Source organism: Lactuca virosa, chromosome 5 (assembly GCF_052849685.1).
Source record: "Lactuca virosa cultivar CGN04683 chromosome 5, Lactuca_virosa_CGN04683_v6, whole genome shotgun sequence".
Classification (NCBI taxonomy): Eukaryota; Viridiplantae; Streptophyta; class Magnoliopsida; order Asterales; family Asteraceae; genus Lactuca; species Lactuca virosa.
The window spans coordinates 373,636,730-373,663,361 of record NC_136430.1 but is presented as its reverse complement, the minus strand read 5'-3'; the positions used below and the strand labels follow the sequence as shown (position 1 = coordinate 373,663,361).

At 35.2% G+C, this 26,632-nt stretch overlaps 3 protein-coding genes across 3 annotated transcripts; 1 reads left to right on the top strand and 2 right to left on the bottom strand.

Annotated features, from left to right (window-relative positions):
• The first annotated feature begins 1,359 nt into the window (after nucleotides 1–1,359).
• Nucleotides 1,360–2,288, top strand: LOC145117311 (auxin-binding protein ABP20-like). The gene has a single exon (XM_079053616.1). It carries the CDS (start codon nucleotides 1,430–1,432, stop codon nucleotides 2,057–2,059), a length of 630 nt encoding a protein of 209 aa, XP_078909742.1. The 5' UTR covers nucleotides 1,360–1,429; the 3' UTR covers nucleotides 2,060–2,288.
• Nucleotides 2,289–3,534: 1,246 nt separating this feature from the next.
• On the bottom strand, nucleotides 3,535–7,905 carry LOC145113649 (DNA mismatch repair protein MLH1-like). Its single transcript, XM_079049717.1, has 12 exons — nucleotides 7,654–7,905; nucleotides 7,462–7,572; nucleotides 6,853–6,922; nucleotides 6,631–6,760; nucleotides 6,418–6,527; nucleotides 6,217–6,325; nucleotides 5,895–6,060; nucleotides 5,622–5,783; nucleotides 5,403–5,550; nucleotides 4,752–4,764; nucleotides 4,440–4,531; nucleotides 3,535–3,578 (listed from the first exon to the last, which is right to left on the bottom strand). Exons 1-12 carry the CDS (start codon nucleotides 7,903–7,905, stop codon nucleotides 3,535–3,537), a joined length of 1,407 nt encoding a protein of 468 aa, XP_078905843.1.
• An 8,808-nt stretch (nucleotides 7,906–16,713) lies between these two features.
• LOC145117310 (O-fucosyltransferase family protein) lies at nucleotides 16,714–20,561 on the bottom strand. The gene is made up of 9 exons (XM_079053615.1): nucleotides 19,777–20,561; nucleotides 18,919–19,086; nucleotides 18,763–18,835; nucleotides 18,617–18,687; nucleotides 18,426–18,514; nucleotides 18,222–18,354; nucleotides 17,884–18,116; nucleotides 17,333–17,809; nucleotides 16,714–17,244 (listed from the first exon to the last, which is right to left on the bottom strand). Exons 1-9 carry the CDS (start codon nucleotides 20,248–20,250, stop codon nucleotides 17,043–17,045), a joined length of 1,920 nt encoding a protein of 639 aa, XP_078909741.1. The 5' UTR covers nucleotides 20,251–20,561; the 3' UTR covers nucleotides 16,714–17,042.
• Between the last annotated feature and the right edge of the window lie 6,071 nt (nucleotides 20,562–26,632).

Here is a 26,632-nt window from a genome sequence, read left to right as displayed (position 1 = left end):
AAATTGTAAACACAATTGAGTGATTGATAGTTTACAATACGATTTTGTTTATATATATATATATATATATATATATATATATATATATAGGGTGAGGTTCAATAGAAAACCATAATTAACCAAGGAATCAATCTTTTTTTCAACTTTTAGAATTTATTTTTTATAAAAAAAAAACTAAAAATACAGAAATTCATAACTTTTTATCCTTTTTCCAATGATATCAAATTCAATTTTTTTTTACGTCAAATTCACAATGTGAATCTTTGAAAATTCACAATGTGAATCCGGATTCTAGAAATTGAAAAAAAGATTTGGTTCCTTGAAAAACCAATAATTATGGTTATCTATTGAACTTTTCCCTATATATATATATATATATATATATATATATATAGAGAGAGAGAGAGAGAGAGAGAGATATGGATAGCTATGAAATCGTTGGTACCGTAATATTTAAAATTTAATACCACTACCGTGGTAAATGTCCAAATTTACAGAATTGGTACAGTACGTAGTACCAAACATATTGGTTATCAAATATATTCGCAACCAACTTTTTAGGTTTGGTTAGTAGCATATTGGTTGGTTTCAATGGTATGTATTTGACAACCGTAATAATAATTTTTTTATTTTTTATTTTTAATAATTTGCAAGCTTCTTGATAAACTAGTATTGCCGATGCTTTTAACATGATTGGAGTCCATATGGATGCACACGAATGAAGATCAGCCAGTGATATGCGATAAATTCATGATAATATTAGGAATATAATATGAATGCAAGAAATTTCACTTAAACATAAATAATTAGAGACTACTCCATTATTTAGTAATTAATTTATTTAATGTAATGTATTACATACTAGTTTTATAATATGAAATCATTTTCTACGTTCCTTTTTGTGTAGATTTATTTCTCGGCTAGTTATCGGATAATTTTTTAATAAATATGATTTTTTATCATCTAACAACTAGTTTTTTAGTTAGCACTTTTCCAAAGCTAGTCTCCCAAACATATTCTTAAGCTCAAATAGACTTGGTTAACTAGTTAAGACATTGTCAAGATAGTTTATAAGATGACTGTGGTTGAATCTTCTATCTGTGTAATCCTCAAGGGTGTGACAATGGGTGGACGATAAAATGATAAATATCCTATAGATTGTTTGATATTTTGGGCAGGGTATGTACTGCATTAAAGGAATTTTATTCTCGTATGACGACTTTACAGTCACATGCACAATAAACAAAAAAATTGTGGCTTTTCTTTCTTAATTGTTGGTACCCCATATATTCACGTGAGGTCCTTGCATGCATGGCCATACCCGAATTGCCCATTATCCTATCTCCTTCTATATAACTCTCATCTTCTACCTCAATTACAAACACCCACAAAAACATACTCCAAAATCCAAATCAAACATTCTATCAAAATGTTGATCCCTAGTCTTGTTGTGTTTTCTCTTCTCTTTGTGTCATCGTTTGCATCAGTTCAGGACTTCTGTGTAGCCGATTTGAAACAATCCGATACCCCTTCCGGCTTCCCATGCAAAGACCCCAAGAAAGTAACAGAAGCTGATTTTGTTTACTCCGGGATTGGTAAAGCCGGAAACACCACCAACCTCATCAAAGCTGCTGTCACTCCGGCATTCACTGCTCAGTTTCCGGGTGTCAATGGGCTCGGAATATCCATTGCCAGGCTGGACCTAGCCGTGGGTGGGGTTATCCCGATGCACACTCACCCTGGAGCCTCGGAGCTTTTGGTTGTCATCGAAGGGACCATTTGTGCTGGGTTTATTTCTTCTGCTAATACTGTTTACTTTAAGACGTTGAACAAAGGAGATATTATGGTGTTCCCACAAGGTCTGCTTCACTTTCAGCTAAATTCCGGTAAGAGTAGCGCTCAGGCGTTTGTTAGCTTCGGTAGTGCGGTGCCTGGACTTCAGATTACTGATTTTGCTCTGTTTGCTAATGAATTGCCAACCGAGTTGGTGGCGGCGACTACTTTCCTTGATGTAGCACAGATTAAGAAACTCAAGGGTGTTCTTGGTGGGTCTAATTAAGGTTGTATTCGGGTTTCTAGTTGTTGATTTATCTTCATCTTGGTGGTGTTGTCATTGTTGCTTGTTTATTGTGGTACCAAGCATCTTGATGTTTGGCTGCGTCAATTTTAAGGTTTTCTTTTTCTTTGTAAGCTTAGGACTTTTTTAATTGTAATGCTGTAAGCTCAAATGAGTGTGATATAATTGGTCATAAGCTTTGAAATAAGCAGCATTTTTGCTGATGTCCACATATCTCTATGCTTTCTAGGAACTTTGAGTTCAGTTTGACAAAAATATTATTGTTTATCTTTTGCATATTTCTTGTTTATTAGCTAGAAGTTTGCAATTTTTTTTATCCTTTTTGTAGGTTTACACAGTACAATCAAATATTTTTATCAAACATAAAGACTTTAATTAGCCTGAAAAAGGTAAAAGGCAAACATTTTTACCTAACTTAAGGGTTTTTATATTATTAGGCCTTTTAAAAAAAGGTTAATGTTAATTGAAACCCAACAACCTTTTGACTTTATATATATATATATATATATATATATATATATATATATATATATATATATATATATATATATATATATATATATAGAGGGGTGAGATCGTTTGAGAACTCATAGTTTCCCGAGAACCCGATAACTAAAAGTGGATCGTTGGATCAAAATTAATTCATTAAGGACATGATCGTCATCTTACCAATCTCATTTAATGTTTAATTTTTTGAGTTATTGATCATATTAATATAAATGTTTAAAAAGTTACATAATAAATAAAATTTTCGGATTTTTTTAGAAATTGAATTTTTCGATTTTTTTAAAAAAAAGTGCAGATTTTTAATTTTTTATAGAAAACATGAAATTATGAAAAAAAAATTGAAAAAAATATTTTTTTCAAAAAAATGCAATTTTTTAAAAAAAAACCGTATTTTTATTCAAAAAAAATACAATTTTTTCAAAAAAACTGCATATGTTTTTTAAGAAAACTGCATTTTTTTCAAAAAAAAAAACTGCAATTTTTTTAAAAATACTGCATTTTTAAATAAAAAAATTGTAATTTTTTTCAAAAAAAACTACAAGTTTTTTAAAGAAAGCTGCATTTTTTTCAAAAAAAACACTGTATTTAAAAAAACTACAATTTTTTCAAAAAAATTTGTATTTTTTTTTTAAAATTAAACTTTTAAAAATCAATAAATTAAAAAAAGAACTAGAATATTTAAAAAAAAATACTCTTGTTTTTTTAACAATAAAAATCAAAGTTTTAGGTGCATATATGCATATTTTTTGAAATGCATATATGCATATTTCTGATATTATAATATTCATAAGTAAATCATAAAAAAATCTCATTTTTATTAATTAATCTATAAACATAATAGCACAAGTATTTTATTCGATACAAAATAAAATATAAAAAATAAAAAATGCTACAAATTTCAAAGTGTTTTCATGTCTTTGTGTTAATATTTCCTTATTTTCTTCAATTTATCATTTTTTCACATTTTCAATATTCGCCAAAATTTCTTCCAAATCTACAAGAAAATTAAAAAAAAATGATTGATGAAAAAACACTCACAAAAATACATATGTGGTTTTCATGTGATTAACATATGAATCACATGCGATTCACATATGAATCACATTTACATATGACATCATATATAAATCACATGTAAATCACATGTGAATCACATGTAATTCATATGTGAATCACTTGTGATTTACTTGTGAATTACATGTGATTCATATGTAAATTACATATGAGTCACATGTGACTCATATGTAAATTACATATGAATCACATGTAACTCATATGTGATTCACTTGTGATTTACATATGAATTACATGTAATTTACATGTGAATCACATGTAATTTATATGTGAATCACTTGTGAATTAAATGTGATTAATATGTAAATTACATATGAATCACATGTAACTCATATGTAATTCACTTGTGATTTACATGTAAATCACATGTAATTCATAAGTGATTCACTTGTGAGTTACATGTGAATCATATGTGAATTACATGTGAATCATATGTGAATTACATGTGAATCATATGTGAATTACTTGTAATTCATATGTGATTCACTTGTGATTTACATGTGAATCACATGTAATTTATATGTGAATCACATGTAATTCATGTGTTTCATTTGTGATTTACATGTGAATCACGTGTAATTTATATGTGAATCACATGTAATTCACTTGTAATTCATATGTGATTCACTTGTGATTTACATGTGAATCACATGTAAGTCATATGTGATTTACATGTAATTCATATGTGATGTACATGTGAATTACATGTGAATCACATGTAATTCATATGTTATTCACATGTGATTGTTTTTTATACCATTTGCATCACAAAAATATTTACCACATAAAACTAAAGATGAAATGTTAGGATCAGCAGCAATAAGTCCATCTTCTACTTCATTTCCAAGACTAATGGCATCCAGACCACTCAACCTGAAAAAGGTTAAAACATTATCTAACAAGAGTTAGTACTTAACAGATCTAAGTTCTTCACAATATCACACAGAATTCAGAACCAGATTAGCCAATCATAACAACTAATTAACTAGATCATACCAATAAAAACATATATATGTCCACTATGAGAACCAGATTAACCATTGCACTATACTTTTATATGAATCAAATATGCATTAGTATATTTATGATTCACATTAAGTTCATCACTGCCAACACATAAATAATAGAGATTCATTTAGAAAAATAGGACCTATTATTTTTCAAACTCAAAAATAAAGCACCAATAACATATGTTGAATTTGTTGAAAACTTGCATTCTTCCAGAGAACGGAGTAGCAATTGATGGTTTGAAACTGTTGTTCCATAAAAGCAGAGTTGATTTAATATACATAAGAGTTTCCATGTGAAAGATTCATAACAGAAGTTCTTTGAAGTGTAACCTATTCTTTTTCAAACTCAAAAATAAAGCACCAATATTTTCTAGCATTAATATATTTGTTTAGAAATCGCATTATATTGTTCTACACAAAGTTCCAAATATATCGATTACTTTTGGTATTTTCAAACTGAATTTTTTTTAAAGTACAACGCATCAATAGAAAAAAAAATGGCCCTCTCTAAAATATATCCCTATCTTTTGCATTTGTGCCGAAAATCCCCCTGTGAAATCCTTACTTCAACTAAAACGAGGGATATGGACCTTGAATGGGAAAGGTTGAGGGGTATTTAGGTTTGTAGTTGCATTTTCTCAAATATCCCTTCTAAGGTCTTTTAACTCAAAAATGGATGTAATGTACACAGATCAAACAAGTTAAAGGAACTTAGAGTGCAAAAAAAAACGTACCTCCTGAAACATTTCCTTTCCCTTGTCTTTTATAAAAATCTGAAACTCCTTCACCTGATGGATTTGGCAATAGAGGTGGATGCATAGCATAGAAGTTTCCAAGAGCAGCAACAATTGTTTGAAAGCAAACCTCATCATTCCAAGTCACCTAAACAAGATATAATTATGTATTTATCTTTGTGCATAATTGTATTATATACATTTTGGTGTGTAGCTTACATCATTTCCCAGACAAAGAAGAAATTTTGGAGCACGGTCCATGTCAGGTGTGTACTGGTCAAGTATGACAGGAAGCCTTGACAAATTGGCTTGTGGATCCACATGAATGCCAAAATATTCATCCAGCAATTCATATTTCTTGCTTAGTAGCTTAGCATTCATCTGTATACATATGTAATTAAATGATGATAGTAATGCTAAAACCAGAGACTCAACATTAGTAGCTTAGCATTCATCTGTATACAGGTAATCATGATCCACTGAAAGACTTACTTGAGCAATCTTTCCTTTTAAGTCATCATTCTCAACGCCTTGTGAATCTGGATCTTCTTCAGTTAGTGCCATCATGATTAGTTCTTGCAATGGAGCAGGCTCACTTAACTGTATTGCATTGAAGTAACCAAATCCTTGCAGAACCAGTTGATACATGAGCTCTTTGCTACAAAAAGAAAAAAAAAGGAATTTAGTGCCCAACCTATAGGAACTATACAAAGCTAACTATATATATATATATATATATATATATATATATATATATATATCAAATACTTAGTTGGAACAGATCAAAAAGGAGAGGTAGTATGTAGTATATTACCTCAAATTTACAACATTGGCAAGATATAGATGAGTATTATGCTGAAGGAGAGCAAAATCATCATCAACCATACCAACATATTTGCAGTTCCTTACAGTTTCCAAAAGACCTAACAGAAAGAACCACATCAGTGATCAGACATCAACAACACAAGAAGATTATGCATATATTGTTCATAATGAATGTGGTGATGAAGGGTACCAGAGTGACAACCACGTTCAAATTCATCAATAAGTTCCTGAACACTTGTAAGATCAGTAGTTTCCTTAGGATTCCTTCTCTGTCTGATGGAAGACATGCATTGCAGGCACCTTTGATTGTAACAAGTAGTAGGGCATGAATACTATGGTCCAACTTCATGAGGAGTGTTATCGATTGTTTATATGGAAAGATAGAGAGAGATCCTATTCCTACCTCAAAGAATTCAAACCAGAATTGCTTTCATAGTGTCTAGAAGGCTTAGCTTGAAAATAAGCATGCATCCTCCCAGAAGGATCCTGTGAATCTGTCCGCACCATCTTATTTACAGGTATTTTTTGCGACCCTTGAGAATATAAGAAAACAAGTTAGAACATGAAGAGATATTTCAAGTGAAAGAAAAAGAAAGAGCATCACTTCACTTGCAAAGTTGCATACCAGAAGTTGATGCATTTACAAAAGAAGCTTTGTTTGCAACTACTGAACTCACAGGAGAGCAATCCACTGCCTGTTAAAATTCGGTACATTAACACAGGAACATTATTTTCGGGCTAATTCATGTCAATTAAATCAGATTATAATGAAACCCAAAACTAGAAACAAATCTGTACATAACAGGTGAGATTATAGTGTTCTATGGAAATAAATTAGATAAGTAATGGCAAAACCTTAGATGGAGCTGGAAATAAATGAGGTTAGATGAGAAGTGGGCATCCCATGGCCGTACAATTGCAGGTTTAGGGCAATAAATCAGATTACCGACTTCCTTTAAATCTAGCGATTAGGTTTTCAGATTGTTAATGTGCGGAGGGAGGCGAGCATAGAGGAGATAATCGATGAAGAACATGAGAGCGAGAGAGATCCTTGACTGATAATTTAGTTTTTATCATATCAAAAACCGATGCCATGGCTTAATGGAAAACAAATGGCGTAGCCATGACCAATAAGGACGATCTTATAGTTCTAATTAGATGAGATCAACGAACCATAACATCAAACGATAATGAAAAAGTCAACCTCCCAACATAATTGGGAACTAGATTATACTTCTGAACACCATTTGGTGATAGAATCAATATCAGAAGTAGTCAATTTTACCACATAAGTCAAAATTAGATCCATATCAGATGCATAAACACTTTGAAGAATTAGACATTTCTGTGTAGATGATGCAAAAAAAAAATATTGCAAACAATCGATCGATTAGTGGAGATCTAGTAGAGAATAGAGACGACTTACTTTGGTATCGAGCATAACTGCACAGAGAATACCGGTGTTATCCATGGCAGTTTGGAGATTATCAAGTGTTTCCTGATGATACTCATAAGATCCATGCGAGAAATGGATTCCAATTGCTAGATCAACGGCGACCAAAGATAACGACGATGAGGAAGAACATGAGCGAAGGGTCGTCTTTGGAGGCGATGTGACGGTAGGACGTGGGATGAGAGAGAGAGATGGATAGGGTTTACCTGATTCAGGGTAATTCATCACTAAAATTCCCCTGAATCATTTAATTATCATGCGCCCGTGTTGTTTTTTTCCCAAGTATTTACAAAAATGCCACAAATGATCCTAGCCTATTATTATTTTGATCTAACGGCCCTGGTTTGGTTTTCGGGTTCTCGGGAAACTTTGAGTTCTCAAATGATCCTTGTTATATATATATATATATATATATATATATATATATATATATATATATATATATATATATATATATATATATATATATATAACGCCCGCAAATCCGGGCTAGTCAATTTAGAGACGATAAGCATCAAAAATAGTTTTTGATGGAAGATTATTTAGAAGTATTAATCTTAACCAAGTTGTAGTATATATTACAAGGGTTCCGTACATATAAAGAACGCCGAAATCCGAGTTATAACGAAGAAGTTATGGCCCGTCGAAGTTTTACGACAAAACCGGCACGGCACCGGGAGACGTAAATAGTGAATTTACGGTAGAAGACTTTTTAGCCTTAGTTATCTAAACAAAATTTGTAGTATACGTTAAACCGAGAACATACAAAAAAAGAACGCCCAAATCTGACTTCGTATGAGGAAGCTATGAATTTTCTAAGATTTGGCATAGCAGTGCACGGCCCGAAACTCGAATTTTAGTTCGAGTGGTTTTCAGCCTACGCGACCTAAAGGAGAGTTGAAGATCTCATTAATAGGAACTCAACGGTAAAAAGACAGATGAAAACGGAGTCCGTATGTAGAAGTTATGAATTTTACGCGGACATTTAACAGTATAATCTCCTCCTACTGTTAAATTTAAGATCGGTCGAGGATTAGCCGACGGAGTCTAAATGAAAGTTTTAGATCTTTTTTTTACCTACGCATGGATATAAATAATGTCGAGAGTAGAGCTCGTATGTTAATGATATGGACGAAACTTGGTCCCTACTCTTCGAGCGCGATAAATTCGATACAGTTTTGTAAATATGATATAGAATGAGAACTAGCTGACGACGTCTAAATGAAAGTTGTAGTACTCGTAAATACCAATGTGTGGATATAAAGAACGTCAAAAATGGAGTTCGTATGAACGAGTTACAAATTATAATAGCATATTTACGTATTAAAATAAAGTATAAATCATATATACGTACACATATATATACAAATGTATATATCATTAGAAAGGTATCGACGATGCGGTTATTATAAGACTAGTGTTGAGTACTTTCGATATTAGTTTAGTACAAATATCGTTAAATCTATTTAAAATAGTATTATGAAGGGGTGTTTAGTCGTTTATATAACTATAAGGTCATTAAGTAATTATGGAGGGTAGTTTTTGTAAATTCAATTGCTATAAATAAGAGGTTTGGGCGCTCATATTTCTTGCACCATTCTCTTGATTCAAGAGTCTTTCTCTTCTTATCCCCCGAGCATTTCGGTCTCTCGTGATTCGACTTCTCTTTCTATAGTTTTAGTATAGTAAGGTGAGCGCTGAAGCGTTGCACGAATCTTTCTTAGAAAGATTCAGCAACAAAGTTCTGCCCATGCAGAGCCCGACTCCTAGCTAAAACCCCCTTGTAAGTAAGTTATGCTTACCTATTTTAATATAGCTTATATTTAAAATTAGTATTGTTATTATGAACTTATAATAAATATTTGAACTATTATTATGACTTATATAAGTGTCGTTATAATATCTTTTTAACTACTCGCGGTACGGGGAATCTGGTTTAAAGGGCCGCATAGGGTTGTTGGATTTCAGAAGTGCTATATGCCAAAAGGGTCCTGCCCTCCGGTGTTTTATGTCTGGCCCTGTCTGTACATAGTGGTTGGAAAGTATTGTTTAAACGCTTATATAATAATAATAATAATAATAATAATAATAATAATAATAATAATAATAATAATAATAAGACTAATAATTAGTCACGGTAAATATTAGACTAAAATTTAGTGGTAATAATACTAGGTTTCGTCGAAGGAAATTATTTTAAAGTAAACGAAACGTTGTCCGAGTACCGACTCACCACCTTATCAAGTGAGTGCATAGTTACTTTCATCTTACACATAGATATGAAGTATTTAATATAAATTACATGCTATGTGTGCATATTGTCTGTATACTTGCCGTCTATGTTGGGTGAAAGATTTTTATACATGTTTTAAAATGATTTAATCTGTATATGTATTTTATATCTAGAAAATGTGTTGGGTAAAATATGGGTAGATGAAATAGTTGCTGTGTGACAAAAAAATAAAATGATGAGAGGTGATATAGACCATGAGATAAGGGTGAGAGGTGAACCATGAGAGAAGCCTTTTACCCAAGTGTTGGCCCCTTCATCTAGCAGAGTATGGATGACAACCACGGACTATTCTAGACAGTCCAGTGGAACACTAGCAAGCTCGCAACCTGTAGGTGTTATTTGAACTGTGTATTCACCAGCTGTACTCTAAAAACCCATTGACATGTATTGCGAGTGGATTCTCGAAAACGATACTGTTAATAAACGAGATAACCCTGGCAGATGCGCCTAAAGGAATCTACCGGCAGAAGCGCCTAATAAAGAACCTCATAACCCCGGCAGATGCGCCTAAAGGATAATACCGGCAAATGCGCCTCATAAGGAATGTCACAATTCTGGCAGTTGCGCCTAAGTGATAATATTAGTAGTTGTGCTTGACAGATGTGTCATTAGCAACGATAGATTTCATGCTTATTCCTTAGGATAATCCTTAGGAATGAATGAACGAGGAATAGCTAATTCTTAGGGTAGATCCTTAAGAGTAAATAAGATAATGGGGATGGGTAATTGGGTTGATTGTTTGATGTTTAAACATAATAATTATATTATTGTGGGTTGAAAACCCTATGTACTCACCAGGTTTCCCAACCTGACCCACTCAAGCTTATTTGTATCACAGGTGTCGATATGAAGTTACATTACACTGAGAGATTAAAGAGATGTAGATCACTAGTGTAAATGAATGTAAGTTCTGTTTATGCTTATGTTTCTGTATTGATGATGACATCCCAAATGTTATAAAATGAACAAAAATACATTTCTTCGGAAATGCTTTGATAACGTATTTATCATGTTTTTCTGGGAACAAATTCCGCAACATTTTTTATTAAAAGAGGTACTCTGATTTTTATAAAGCATAAACAAAATCGATATTTTTTGGCCGTGAAAATGGGGATGTCACAATATATATATATATATATATATATATATATATATATATATATATATATATATATATATATATATATATATATATATATATATATATATATATATATATCTTTACTATCTTATAAAAGAAATCTCACTATTTCTATAAATAGAATTAATATAATAATAATATTTTTTTAAGACGTTCAAATCATTAAGCTAATGGTACAAGTAGCAATCAATAAAATAATAATATTTTTTAAGTAGTACAAAACATGAATAATAAAATACAATTAACCAATCTTTCAGTTCTTATCGTAGCAGGTTTGACCAAGTTCGTTAGTATGAGTTGTGAAGAAGGCTAAAATCCCGGCAAAAATCTTTCAGTTTTGGCCCCCCTTCCCCTATATCCGTTTTTCTTCTCCTTCGCAAAAATCATCCTATTTCTCTTTCTACTAAATGAGTTTTCTTCCTCCAGTAAAAAAAACCCTAAGACCACTCAAATCTTCAGCATAATTGATGCCGCCTCCCCCCACCTGCGTCTTCTCCATCAACATCCTCCATGACCCACTCTAGCATTTGTTCCATCGTCTTTATCCCACCTTCGTCTTCGCCATCAACATCGAACTTGCGCCTTCTTTATCGACGCAATGACCTCCACCCTGAGGCTTCCAATGCGAGTAATAGATATTCAAACCCATCACCTGCTATTCCTTCTTGCCGTGTTTCTATTTCTTTTTCTGTTTTAAAATTTGTATGTTTGAAAGATTTATGTTTTTAGGGTTTTGACGAACCACAATGGCTAATAAGATGTTACATTCAGAAATTATGTTTTCAAAGGTAATATTCAGCTTCAACCCTTTTGATTATAATGTTTGTTGTTCTTATTTTGTGCTAAGAAGATCTGTTTCAATAAGGTCTCTGTTTACCTTTCATCATGTGTGGTTTGTGGACTTTTAGGTTGTCGTTGTGGTGACTTTACGTTGGCTGTTATGCTGACTTTCAGGTTATAGAAACAAATATTTGCAATAATTATTTTTTTTTGTATTTTGTTTACATTTCAGTAGATCTAGAAACAAAAATTCATATAAACTAACTATTTTTCATATTTATTTTGTTTCAGCATATCTTGAAACAAAGATCTGTAAAAGGTAGCTTCTTTGTATATTTACTATTTCAACGGATCTAGAAAAAAAAAGATATGTAAAAAACTCACATTTTTTTGCTATCTGTTACATTTCAATAATCTGAAGATGGTGATATGTACCTTCATGATCGTTTGAAGAATATAACAACATTCTTGTGTAATTGTGAAGTGAAATAACATGCATGAATTTATTTGTTTGTGTTTAACAGGTGATGTTACAAATATTTGTGTGTGTTTGTGCTTAACAGAGGATCTTCATCACATGTTGAAAGTTCCTAGGAATTAAGAAATAAAGGCAAGACATGTGATGAGGAGGTTATAGGTAAAGCTCAAGAAGGTGTTGATTGTGCCATTAAAGAGACGCATCCACAAATAAGGGAGGAACCCCCACAAATGGTAATCTACTTTAAACTTATCTACTTAAATGTGTGATGAAGGAGTTTTTATAATGTTTTTTTTATTTTCTTTCTTATTTATGGATTTCCCAATGGTTGTGCCTGGTGTAATAGAATGGAAAAGTTGGTATTCAAAGAGAAAGGCAGGTCTTTTATGCTTAAGGTTGATTTTTTTAAAGTTCTTTATTAATTTCATGTGTGATAATACATGTTTTGGTGTAGGAAGTTGATGCTATGAGAACGAAGTAAGAGGCAAAGTGGATAAGTGATTTTTAGGACCGAAGGAGAAGCTTAATGCATATATTTACATTTTTAACCTTGGCCAAGGCTGCTCCTTTAATGCTTTGATCAAATATAAGTTTTTTTTACTTGGAAGTTCCTTTGGGCAACTTAAAAAAAAAAATATGCTTTTTTAGATAAAAAGGTGTTGGTAGACATTTTAGTACACAAGTAAACTCGTGGAAATTACCAAACTCATTTAAAGTCATGAAATTACCCTTAAAATCCATATGCAAAATCTTTAATCATTTTTAAACATTTCCTTTGTTTTCTTTATTTTCTTGCCTTTTATGGGAAGTGATATTTCCACTTAAGAAATTACATTTTATGTGGATCAATAAATTCCTTAAGTGGAAATATCAGTTCCCTTCTACATAATATTTTCCAAACAATTCCTCTATTTTCTTGGCTTTTTACTGTCCTAATACCTGGACTGCTAATACTTATTTTAGCATGGGGCCATATTGACTGAGCATGTATGTTTTGTATACCGGTTATCTTCCTTTTCATCATTTGAATTTTATGGAAATGTACACAAGATAAGGAAGGCAGATTTCAAATGTCTAAATTGGAGGTAAATCGGTTACTCATAAGAATGTTGGAACTAAATCCCACCTATCGAGGAGTTCAGCACGTGAGATTGATGTTGGTTGGAAGAGATTTAACACGAAGGTTGATCTTCTATTTGAATTAGTAAATTTGACTTCATTTGCTTAACAATATACAAATAATTGTTGTTTTGAACATACATACAAACAAGATTCATAGGCAGAAAGCAGATATAAGACATTAGTGCTAAATAAGTGCTCAACATGGGCCACATTTTAGTCTTATTATCATTACATGATTCAAAATTATAAGCACCTTAAAAGTTATAACATTAGAATTATGCATTCACTCTGCTTTAATGTCCATATTTTAGTCTTATTTATATCTTTACATGATGTGAATCTACTTTTCTAATTTGAGTTCTTGCATATGAGATGTCACACAATCAGATTAATTTCCTTTATACCGTATCATGGGCAAATTTGAAAGGATTGTTAGAACAGAGAATGAATAATTTTTTGTCGGTAGTATATATATTTTTCATCATACTGTAAGGAAAATGGAAAGACCTGTGTATCTTAAACACATAAAAGCTCCAGTTCAAGAGGTTGTCTTTGTCCTTGATAACCAAAACTCCAGTTCAAGAGGTTGTCTTTGTCCTTGATAACCAAGTCACCTCTCTCTATTATAATGCTAATTAACTTGAAGAAATATTATTTGAACTTAATTCTCATTTGTAAAACTATATTTGATGAAGTGTATTGTTCGTAAATTGGCTGGCTCTTTGAATTTCCTACTAGATACCTTGTGTACATAGTTTTTATTTTTCGTTCATAAATTGACTAGATTAAATAAATGAAAATTTTATAGTTTTACCAAATTGACAAAAATGAGGATTAAAAAATCGAAAAACACAACTTAAAAAGACTAATCATTCACTTGATTGGATGTATGTATGAGTGTTCAAAAATAGAATCTGAAAATTTGATTCCAAATTATTCGATTTTCTGGATTCAGATTTGGATAGTGATTTTCTGATATTTCATATATCCAAAAATCTGAAAATTATAATTACGTCTTATATTTTATTTGTTATTTTACCCCAAATATCTTATAATATCAATATTAAAACCTAAAACATATTCATAATACATTTATTACTATATTGCCTTTCAACGCAGAAGTATTCACATACGCTATTGTCTTTAACTTGGAGTACAACTAAAAAAATTATATTACCAAATGATATAAAGATAATATAAATGATGAAGCACCATATATTTTACACATAAATAAGAAACTAATTTATGTTCAACTCTTATCTCATATCATATCATAAAAAATAAATAGTTTTAGTTAACGCAAAATATATTATTTAGAACATTGCATTAACATTGGTATATATGTATACATAATAGCTAACATTGACTTCTATAATTGAATTGACATTTAATTTTGACCAAAATCTAAAGATTTTGGATATCCGATTCGGTACCCGAATCCGAAAATTAAGATATCCAAATTTTGGATATGGAACTAGATACCAAGAATCAGCTATCCGAAATTCAGATGCCTAAATTTTTGGATATCTGGTTTTAAGCACTCTTATGTCATGCCAAGTTAGATGAAGTATAAAGTTAAATATTTCATCGAGTGGATTTAAGTCATAGCGTTAGATCGTATTAGTGTCAACGTATTTTTATTGATTTGTTATTGTATTACTTTACTTTTTTTTAGTTCGTATTATGATACTTTAATCTTAAAAATCTATTCATTCTAATTAATATAAATTGATATTAAACAAAAAATCATTCAAAATTAATTGCATTTTAGACATTTATGGAATCCAATTTGCTAAAAATAATATTATTATATAAATATGGTACATATTACCATAGTCTCCTAACAAAACTAGAGTCTAAAGAGTTTAAAATTTAAACACACTTATCTAAATTGTGTGCCGACTAGAAAAACAACTCAACATACATCGGGAAAAAAATCGGGTTGAATATTACAAACCCACAACCCATCAAATCGGTCAAAGTTTCAAAACAAGTTTAGATGTTATGGTAATTTGCACTTAATGTTCTGAATGATTAATTTCAATTTGCAAGAAAGTAACACATAACCGAATTTATCAGTGTTCAATAATTGTAAGAACTAAAGAATTATCAATATTATGTAATTTGGTTAACAGTTAATGGTTTTTATGGTTTGATCTTATAGCCACAAGGAAACTATTTACCGAAATGAATTAATCGCCGTCTGCAAACTATTCGTCGCCGCCGCTTTGCGCGGGTAAACGACTAGTGTATATATATATATATATATATATATATATATATATATATATATATACACACACACACACACACACAAAAAAAGTTTTTTTGAGAATCTGAGGGTTTTTTGAGAAAAAGAAACAAACTTTAGACCGGAGAGTGTGGGTAGGAAAATCCCCTCACTTTTTGTGGGTCACAATACCCTTTCCCTCACTTTCCTTTCCCTCACCAAAAGCCAAGGAGTGTGCGGGAAACTCCCCTCACTTTCTTTTGATTTTTTTTAAATAAAATTAATTGATTTTAATGATAATTGGAATATAAAAGTATAGTGTCTATTTTATAATTTTCGAAAATTATTTTTGTGAAGAGAATTCAGAGTTGGGGTGTATTCTGTCATAAGACCAAAACATAGCGGCCAAATATGACATTTCTAGAAACTTCTCATCCGTCTTCCTTCTTCCTCAATTAGAACCTGCAAACTCAAAAATAAATAAATAAATTCCAGCCAATCACAAGAAGAGAGAGAATGCGGCAACCCCTCCCCCCACCTCCTCCCCGCGCCTCCTATCCCGCACTGCCGGTGAGGTGTTCCTCCGAGCGGGAATGGCTCCTGCACACCCTTCCCGCTTCACTCCGTCCAACCTTATAGAGAAGTCAGAAAACGTTTTGTATTTGGCAATACCTTCCTACATATACAAGATTACGTGTATCTACATAACACATTTTTCTACATGGGACAAAACTAGGATGTATATTACGTGAGACTACTTGAAATTTTCATGATCCACAAGACCAAAATTTTCTACATGTGACAAATCTATGATGGATAACCTTTTAAGAGCTATTTTTGCTGGTAAATCAGAAAGCACATTCATATGATTTGCACATGTCTCTTTTCCAAACAAAAGAATGTAATTATTGTCCTATCGACATCTATATCAATACATATCAAACACTAATCCATGTTATGTGATGTCATATCCTACGCTAATTAATAGATTGAACTTAAACCTTAGCTATTCATAGAAGAAACATGAATGTTGTATGATATAATTATAATAAATTTAGGAACAAGTATTACATTTCTTCTATTCATGTATTATCCTATATATATAATATATAATAATAAAATAAACCAAAACTTAACCTTACAGCCTACGCCAATTCTAAAATTTCGACCTCAGCTGCTCCTCAAATTACTTCCACAAGCTTCTCAAGTCGATCAGATTGACCTCAATATCCTCTTGTATAAATATTTTTCAATATTTTCATCCATCAATCACCAACTTCTTCTTAATATATTACTCAATTTAGAAACAATATCAACCTTACTTTTCATGTGTTCTATCACATATACATCCAGGAAGTGGATTTGCATAAAAACTCTCTTCTAATTTTGGAAATTCCCCTTGTTCCCTCATATATGGACCTCCATCTCCCTTCTCATGAAGCTTCTTCACTTCCAAACTAAACTCCTCCCAAGATTTCTTCCCTTCATCCAATTCATCTACAAGCTTAACAAAATTCATCCTGCATCAACCAAAAAAAATGAATTATTTTTTTTTTTTACACAAAAACAGCAACATAGAGTATAGAAAGTAAAGTAAAATTAAATTACCTATCAGGATTGATAGTTTTCTTGAAATCCTCAAATCTCCTATGCCCTTGAACAGCCTTTGCCATATTCCCATCATAAGTGTAAACAAAAACATCGCTCTGAAGGGCAATTACGTAATCTAAACCAGCCAACATGTTTTGGTGATTCTTGAAAGGTTTCAATTCTCTTTCAGTTGAAAGAGTGAAATGTGAGAAAATGTTTGGGAAATCTTGATTGAGAGGATCCATTGTGCCTTTTCCATAAGCTTCACCAGCTACTAAATAGATTCTTGTGGTGGAAGGAAACCCTAATCCTTTGAGTAAAAGAGAAGTCTCCCTTGGAGTCAAAGGGCATCCACCAAGTTGTCTTTTTTCTGAAGCATCAATTTCTTTTTCTTTCCAATGACTCACTTCATATCTCATTCTACGAAGCTCATTGTCTTCTTCTGATGTTAAGTTGTGGCTACACCCTGTAAATGCTAGCATATCCTTCTCATATCTACAAGAAATAAAGATTGTCTTTAAGTCAAAAAAAAAAAGTAAAAGAGGGTGTTTGGACATGGTGATAAATACCTCAAATGCAATGCAAGATAAGGGCTTCCATTTTGTCTCATTCTTGCAACCAAAGTTTTTCCTAATTCCTCAATGGGTGCAGAATACTTCAATGCATTGTAATTGACACGACACCTTAACTTCTGAATGGAATTCGGGATTCCATTGTTGGCGATTCTGGAATCAGTATGTGTGAAATACACAACTTTGTGATGTTTCAGAAGTGGAACAATCTCCATTTTGTAATAACTAACCTGAGACACAAAGAGTAAAAGATGACTTCAAAGAAAACAAAACTTCATAAAAGGAAAAGAAATAGTGGAAGTTAATCAAGTTATTAAGTCAATGGAGGGTCAAACCTTTGACCATGAAATTGGAGTCTTGGCAAATGGTTCAATTCCAGCATAAACAGGTGGCAATTCCTCAACTATGTGTACGTCTTCTTTTAAGGTTTCAATAAAATGTTGCCAATCAAATAGATCTTTGAATCCACTGAAAATATACAATATAAATAATATATAATTTTCAAATTGCTAAATTCAAGAAAAACAAAAATACAAAACCTTTCATCAGCCCAATAGGAAGTGTGATCAAGGGAAGGAAGAACTAATGTAGCCTTCATAATCTTTGCAACAGCAACCATATCACATATCTGAAATACATATATATTATTAGATTAATAGAGAATTTTGAGTACACGTAAGATATAATTTACAAACATTGTATAATTTATTAGTATATAAATGAATCAGACCCCAAATCTCATTTGATTTAAGCCTCCATTTGCATTAATAAGAAGGTAACCATTGGTCTTGTCATCCAATCCTACAAAGACAAGGGAGAAAGTCAACCAATAGACTCAAAGTCAAAATTAAAAGTCAAACTTTATGTGAAACTTACTCTTTTGACTTTTTGGACGATCAATGCATTGACTGTAATTACCACTACTGGGTTTACTCCAGACACCTGTGAACTAAAATCATATGATTTCATAAACAATTTGTTCCCAATTGATATCATAAAATGTTTGAAAAAGTTAAGAATGTGTAGACTTACATCATCTTTATGATACTGATCAGCAACAATACCTGAAGCTACCATTTTTAAAGTTTTGTGCACATCGTTTTCTTCAACTTCAACATGATTTTTATTTTCTTGATATCTATTGTCGTGAGATATATGATCCCTTAAGTTCTTATAAGAGATTGAGGAATCCCAGTAATCCTAATTTGAAACAAATGGAAGAAAATATGAAGTTATATAAGACTTGTAGAAATTTTATCAAAATTGATAACTTATTGACAATGGGTTTGAGCTAAAAGGTTAAAAGTTTATGGATGAAAGTCAAAATTGAAGGCAATTTTCTTATGTTTTCTAGTGGTTATTTAAATAATGGAGAAGGTTTATTGGAAACAAACATCAGTTAAAACAAAAACAGGATAAAAACAAAAGGTAAACACAAATATGCTGTAACACAAACAATGGGATAAAATGACACAGCTTCTATTGACATGCAAACAAATTGTAAAATATGAATATCCAAAGGTGTTGTTTCTGTATAACAATAAGATTAGAATATTCATGTTCAAATAGAATCATAGCAACATAATGGTAAAAGTTCTATAAAAACCAAAAAGTTGTTCAACTACTGCACTTCTAGGTTTTTCTTCTTTTAGTATTAGCTAAAGATCTCACCATATTGTGAGTTAAGTGAAACTAAATTACACCCAAAAAGATATCTAGCTTTGTGCTATGGGTTTAAACTACTGTAGTCAGATTCTCCATTTAATATATTGTTAGGAAGGTTGTTCACTTCACAGGATAAAGACCAAGCAACCGAGCATCTTTGATTATATCATATATAAATGTGATTTTTGAATGTAAGTAATGAAAATTATCAAGAGATGAACCAACCTGATCAAACCCAATTCTTTCGATGGCAGATCCAAACCATCCATTAACAGAAACCTTCAGGATTCCCAAAAACAAACAGAAGCCACAAAACAGGAAGAACATCCAGTGTCCTAGCAGTTTTTTCTTCTCTACTCCGCCTAATCCTAACGCCTCAACAAAATCAACGTTACCGGATCCGCCACTGGAGCCGCTTCTCCTTGTTTGAATCCGTTGTGTCAAACGGGTCTGCTTCTTTTCAGGTACCGAGTCAAACCCTTCAGCGAGTTCAGATCTAGGTGAGTTAAGTGGAACATCAATCTCATGGTGCGTATTATTAGCGTTAGTGATGTTGGTGTTACGTTTGAATGATTGAGCACGGCGAGTCATCGGGCCAGAAAATCTAGGGCTGTTAACTCGATGAGCAAGTCCATCGGCGCCGGCGGTGGTGGAGGTGGAGGCCTGGTAGTGATTATGGTTGTGATTGTTGTTGGCCATGGGTATATGATAGATGATGAGTTGGGAGATTGATGATGTATTTATGAATCAAGGGACCCAAATTGAATAAATGGAAGGTAATTGGTGCAGTTATTCAGTAGTATATTGGTTGATTTGAGGATAGATCGCCATTAATGGAGGAATCCGAGTGAAAAAGAACCAATTGAGTGTGTATCGTATACAGGCTGTAACATTGATGATGCCATGGTGTGAATATGAGGAATCTGTCATGGACCTTAAATTCTCAAATCGATGGGAAATTATTCCCAGTTACCATTAATAACCAAAACATATTAAAGTAATAACTTGATGTTTATCGATAAAAGAATCAGATTTTTATGAGGCAAAAAGACGGACCATCCATAAAATTCTCAAATGCCGCCAGTGATGACTTTCATTAAAAAGCACAAATAATTTAGAAATACCGATATTTTTCTATCTTAGGGTTAAGGTTATCTAGAGTATTAAAAAGCACAGGTAATTGAAGATTTAGTTCCGATTAAAAATTGGAAATATCCATGTATATTCTTTATTTATCGAAAGTATTAATCCAATATTAAAATTTTGTTTTGCAATTTTATACCTCAAGTTTTTATTTTTTTTATTTTTCTTTAAATGACCTTTGGATAAAAATTCCAAAAATTGATATTTTTCGGAGAAGATCAATCAAATCTTGTACCCCATACATGAAGCTTATTGAGGGAGGAAACCTAGTAGAATGAAAGAGTGAGATGATAGAAAGGGAAGAAGATAGTATGAAGAAGAATAAGTTTGATCTAATCGAAAAACATATAAGACAACTGTATTTGTATCGAGTCTTCGAAGTTTTTTTCTTTTCGTGTTGACTAAGAAGAATGTTGTTCAAGGGCAATGTAGTATGAGCATCAAATCAAAAGAATGAGTGGTTCTTGTTATAATCGCAATTAAATTATATCCATATTTAAATTTTTTAATTTAGGAAACTTTAAATACTCAATAATCACTTAGAAACATGGGTTTTTTTTCTCATCCCAACACTCATAAATTGCTTTTATATTTTCACAATATTTATCATTCTCGTACGATCGTAACTCCAAATAGTTATGCATATATTATGCATTAGAGTGCAAATATAAAATCAAATAATGGGATATGTTTTAGTGGAATAATTGTAAAAATAACTATATTTTTAAAACTTATTTAATGTTTTGATAATCTATTTGATAAATATCCCGAATGATAAGTTCAACATAATGAATTTCATAATACTAGACAAGTTTCGAATTATCTTTAGTGACAAAAAATTGTTTCGAAATTATAAATTGAAAATTATCCATAAATATCTATATACTATTTATGTAACATCTCAATTTTCAAGTCCAAAAATTTCATTTTTAATTAAGTGACTCATAAAACAGTTTATCAAAAACATTACCAATGTCAAATCAATTTATAAAACTGTAACAACATGTCTCAAAACCATATCACCAATAGTAATAAGAATCAGAGTACAATCCCAAGAAATCTCATAGTGCGGAAATCATGCATGTGTGTGATGTGCCGCTACCGCGCCAGCTCCTTCCCCTTTGCCGAAGAGGTACCTGAAACAAGACTGAAAACTGTAAGCACGAAGGTTAGTGAGTTCCCCCATCACACCGCATACCAAACAATCACATAGCATACATACTGTCGAGCAATTCTGGGGTGCCCGACCTACCCGGTACGGCCATTCTGGGGTGCCGACCTACCCATGTCAAGCCGTTCTGAGGTGCTGACCAACCCGTGTCAAGCCATTATGGGGTGCTGACCTACCCATGTCAAGCCATTCTGTGGTGCTGACCTACCCATGTCAAAACATTTTGGGGTGCTGACCTACCCTTCGGTCCTAACAACCGAAATACGAGGACTGTTTCACCTCCTACTACTACCACATAATATCATATCACATAAACATATTGTCAGACATATCTGGGGTGCCCAACCTACCCGTCAGTCCTAACAACCGAACTGGGGGACTAATCCCCTCCTACTACCTCTATCACATATGACATATCTTGCTAACACATACTCACATCAGGTAGTAGCAAATCTAGATGAATATCACGAAGACAATCATCTAACAAACAACTCCTACTAGTGGGCCGGCATTGTGGCCGTAGACCCACTTCTACTGGAAGGTAACTCACCTTAATGTCGCGTAGTGTCTGTACTGATCTCGATGTGGAAATCGACTCTCCTCGACTCCTCAATCCCTACACGACAACTCTTACAAGTTATAAACTCATTCTCATACTCGTAACCCTTACAAGGGTCACGCAACCCTAGTCAATGTCAAAGTCATACCCATGGTCCAAGTCAACTTTTGGTCAAAGTCAACATTTAGTTGATTCGACTCGCCGAGTTGGCCCGCCAACTCGCCGAGTCCTCATGACCACACAATGACATAATCTCGTCCTTACCCGTCGAGTCTAGCAAGAGCTCGACGAGTTCGCCTTCAACAACACATCGGACAATCTTCAACCGACTCGCTGAGTTCGTTCTTGAACTCGCTGAGTTCATCTTCATCCATAAGAAGATGTTCAGTCTATGACTCGCCGAGTTCCTCTTGGACTCGCCGAGTCCGTCTTCATAAGTTGGGAGATTGCCTTGGACTCGCCGAGTCTGTTCATACACTCGTCGAGTCCCATGAGTTCCAGGTCCAAAACAAACCCCTATCAGGCTGAGTGTTCCTTCCACTCAACCAAAACCATTTCCAGGAGACACTTTGGGGGAAAAAGCGTCCCGGCTCGTCAAGTTCGTTCTTGAACTCATCGAGTTCCTCTTTGTCCAAAACTATACAGTCGATTCCAGTGGGACTTAATGCATCCCAATCATAGATCTGACCTCCTAGGGTCTCTTTTATACGTAAAGCTACGAACTTGATGTCCATGCATGGGGTTTTTGGCTCAAAAGGCTATAAAATGGGGTTTATATGATGCATGGGTCTCCCATGGCCATAAAGTTGGCACCTTTATGCCATGGGAACCCTCAATGGTTCCAGATCTAAAGCACAGCCCACACATACAAGCCAAACTGAACATAGCTTCTCAAAAGCTTAGAAAATGTGGGGAAATAGCCCCAAAACAAGATCTAAGAAATAGATGGTCAAGGTTCAAGCTTTTTACCTTGAATGGACTGAGAATGAAGCAAAACCTTGGGATCTACTAGCTTCCTCTTGATCTCCTAAGCTCTCTTCTTCTCCTTCAACTTCAAACACACGCAAAAAGGCACCAAAAGAGCTCAAATCACTCAAAAATTGTTTAGGGTTTCAATATAGGGTTTCTCTGAGTTGGGAGGGTGATGGAGGCTGGGTTTGGACGAGATAAAGTGTTTAAATAGGGTGCAAACCCTAAATATTAGGGTTTTGTCCAGACAGCTCCTACTCGTCGAGTCGGTCTTCCGACTCGTCGAGTAGGTCACTTAAACCCCAGATCCAACAGTCCAGTCTGCTCGATGAGTTGGGCCTCCAACTCCCCAAGTTCCAGAGTAAATTGCAATATTTCTTGAGATTAAATATGTACCAGGAATCGGGTGCTACAAATCTCCCCCACTTATTTTAGACTTCGTCCTCGAAGTTTGTTGCTGAATCTGGAAAAAGCTCGGGGTAGTGCTCCCTCATCTCTTCCTCCGGCTCCCAAGTCCATTATGACCCCTTGTGGTGCTGCCACTGCACCTTCACCAGCTCCACCCTCTTGTTCCTCAGATCCTTCGACTTCCTGTCGAGGATCGCTACTGGCCGCTCGATGTAGTTCAAGCTGTCATCCACCTTAATATCCTCCAAAGGCATCACTGCCGAGTCGTCCACCAGACACTTCCGTAACTGGGAGACGTGAAACGTACTATGAATCTGTCTGAGTTCGGCTGGCAGGTCCAGCATATACGCCACCTTGCCCACCCGGGCGACAACCCTGAAAGGTCCAATGTACCTGGGGCCCAACTTGCCCCGTTTCCTGAATCGGATGACACCTTTCCAGCGACACCTTCAGGAGGACCATATCCCCGACCTGGAACTCCAGGTCCGAGCGACGCTTGTCGGCATAGCTTTTCTGCCGACTCTGAGCAGTCTGAAGCCTGCTCCTAACCTGTTGAATCCTCTCTGTCGTCTTGAGCACCACTTCGGTGCTCCCCATGACCCTCTGTCCGACTTCGCCCCAACATATCGGGGTCCTGCACTTCCTTCCGTACAACATCTCGAAGGGAGGACGGTCGATACTCGCATAATAGCTGTTGTTGTAGGAGAACTCAGCTAATGGAAGGTAGGTATCCCAGCTACCACCGAAGTCTAGAACGCAGGCCCGCAGCATATCCTCCAAAGTCTGGATGGTCCGCTCACTCTGACCATCCGTCTGCGGGTGGAACGCTATGCTGAAATGCAGACGAGTACACAACTCGTCGTGAAACTTCTTCCAAAACCTGGAAGTAAACCGCATGTCTCGGTCCGAAATCACCGAAACTGGCACTCCGTGCCGAGCTACTACCTCTTGGATGTAGATGTCGGCCAACTTCTCGGCCGAAATGCTCTCCTGGATCGGTATGAAATGGGCACTCTTGGTCAACCGATCCACGATAACCCAAATCGAATCCAGTCCCCGTGCAGTCCTGGGAAGCTTGGTGATGAAGTCCATAGTAATATCTTCCCATTTCCACATGGGAATGTCTAGCGGCTGCATCTTGCCGTGTGGCCTCTGGTGCTCAGCCTTGACCTTCCTGCAGGTCAAGCATCGCTCTACGTACCAGGCGACGTCTCGCTTCATGCAGGGCCACCAGTAATCGGGTCGAAGATCCTTGTACATCTTCATCGCCCCGGGATGAATCGAGAATCGGGATTTGTGCGCCTCCTCCATCAGAACCTGGCGCACACCCCCATGATAGGGAACCCACACCCTGCGGTGTAGCGTCAATAACCCATGGCTATCATAGTCGAAGGAGGAAATCTGTCCCACAATACGCTCGCTCTTCCTGTGTTCCTCCTTCATAGCCTCCTGCTGGGCCTCTCGGATCTGCTCCAAAAGAGGAGTCACCACCGCCATCCTCATGCAGATGCCTCTGATCGGCGCTGCCTTGCGGCTAAGCGCATCGGCCACAACATTGGCCTTCCCCGGGTGGTAAAGGATCTCGCAATCGTAATCCTTCACCACATCTAACCACCGACGCTGCCTCATGTTCAGATGAGGCTGATCCATGAGGTACCTCAAACTCTTGTGGTCCGTGTAGATGGTACAATGGACCCCATAGAGGTAGTGTCGCCAAATTGAGGGCGAAGACGACCGCCCCCAACTCCAAATCATGCGTCGGGTAGTTCGCCTCATGAGGCTTCAGCTGCCTCGAGGCATAGGCGATGACATGCCCTCTCTGCATCAAGACTGCGCCTAAACCTGAAATAGACGCATCACAATACACCACGAAATCCTCCACGCCCTCAGGCAGGGCGAGGATCAGCGCCTCGCACAGTCTCTGTCTCAATGTCTCAAACGCTGCCTGCTGCTCAGGCCCCCAGCGAACGACAACGGCTTTCTTCGTCAGCCGGGTCAGAGGTACGGCTATCTTGGAGAAGTCCTGAATGAATCTCCGATAATAGCCTGCCAATCCGAGGAAACTCTGAATCTCAGATGGAGATTTCAGAACCTCCCATCTCATCACGGCCTCCACCTTGGCCGGGTCAACCAATATCCCGTCCTGGTTGACAAGGTGCCCAAGAAACGGCACCTCGCGCAACCAGAACTCGCACTTGGAGAACTTGGCATACAAGCTCTCCCTCCTCAAGGTATCCAAAACCTCCCGTAGATGCTCCTCATGCTGCTCCTGCGTCTTGGAGTAAACCAAGATGTCGTCAATGAAAACTATCACAGACCGATCCAGCATTGGTCTGCACATGTGGTTCATGAGGTCCATGAACGCGGCAGGAGCATTGGTGAGCCCGAAGGGCATCACCACGAACTCATAGTGACCATAGCGAGTCCAAAAAGCAGTCTTTTGTATATCCTCATCCCTGAACCTCATCTGATGGTAGCCCGACCGCAAGTCTATCTTGGAAAACCACGACGCTCCCTGAAGCTGGTCGAACAAATCATTTATCCTCGGGAGTGGGTAATGGTTCTTCACCGTTGCCTTGTTCAGCTCCCGGTAATCTATGCACATGCGATGCGACCCATCCTTCTTCTTGACAAACAGGATCGGGGCTCCCCAAGGAGAACTACTCGGCCTGATAAATCCTTTGTCTAACAGCTCCTGCAGCTGCGTAGACAACTCCTGCATCTCGGGAGGAGCCAACCGATATGGTGCCTTGGCTATCGGTGTCGCACTAGGGACTAGGTCGATCCTGAAGTCCACCTGTCGCTCCGGAGGTATCCCACGCAGCTCCTCT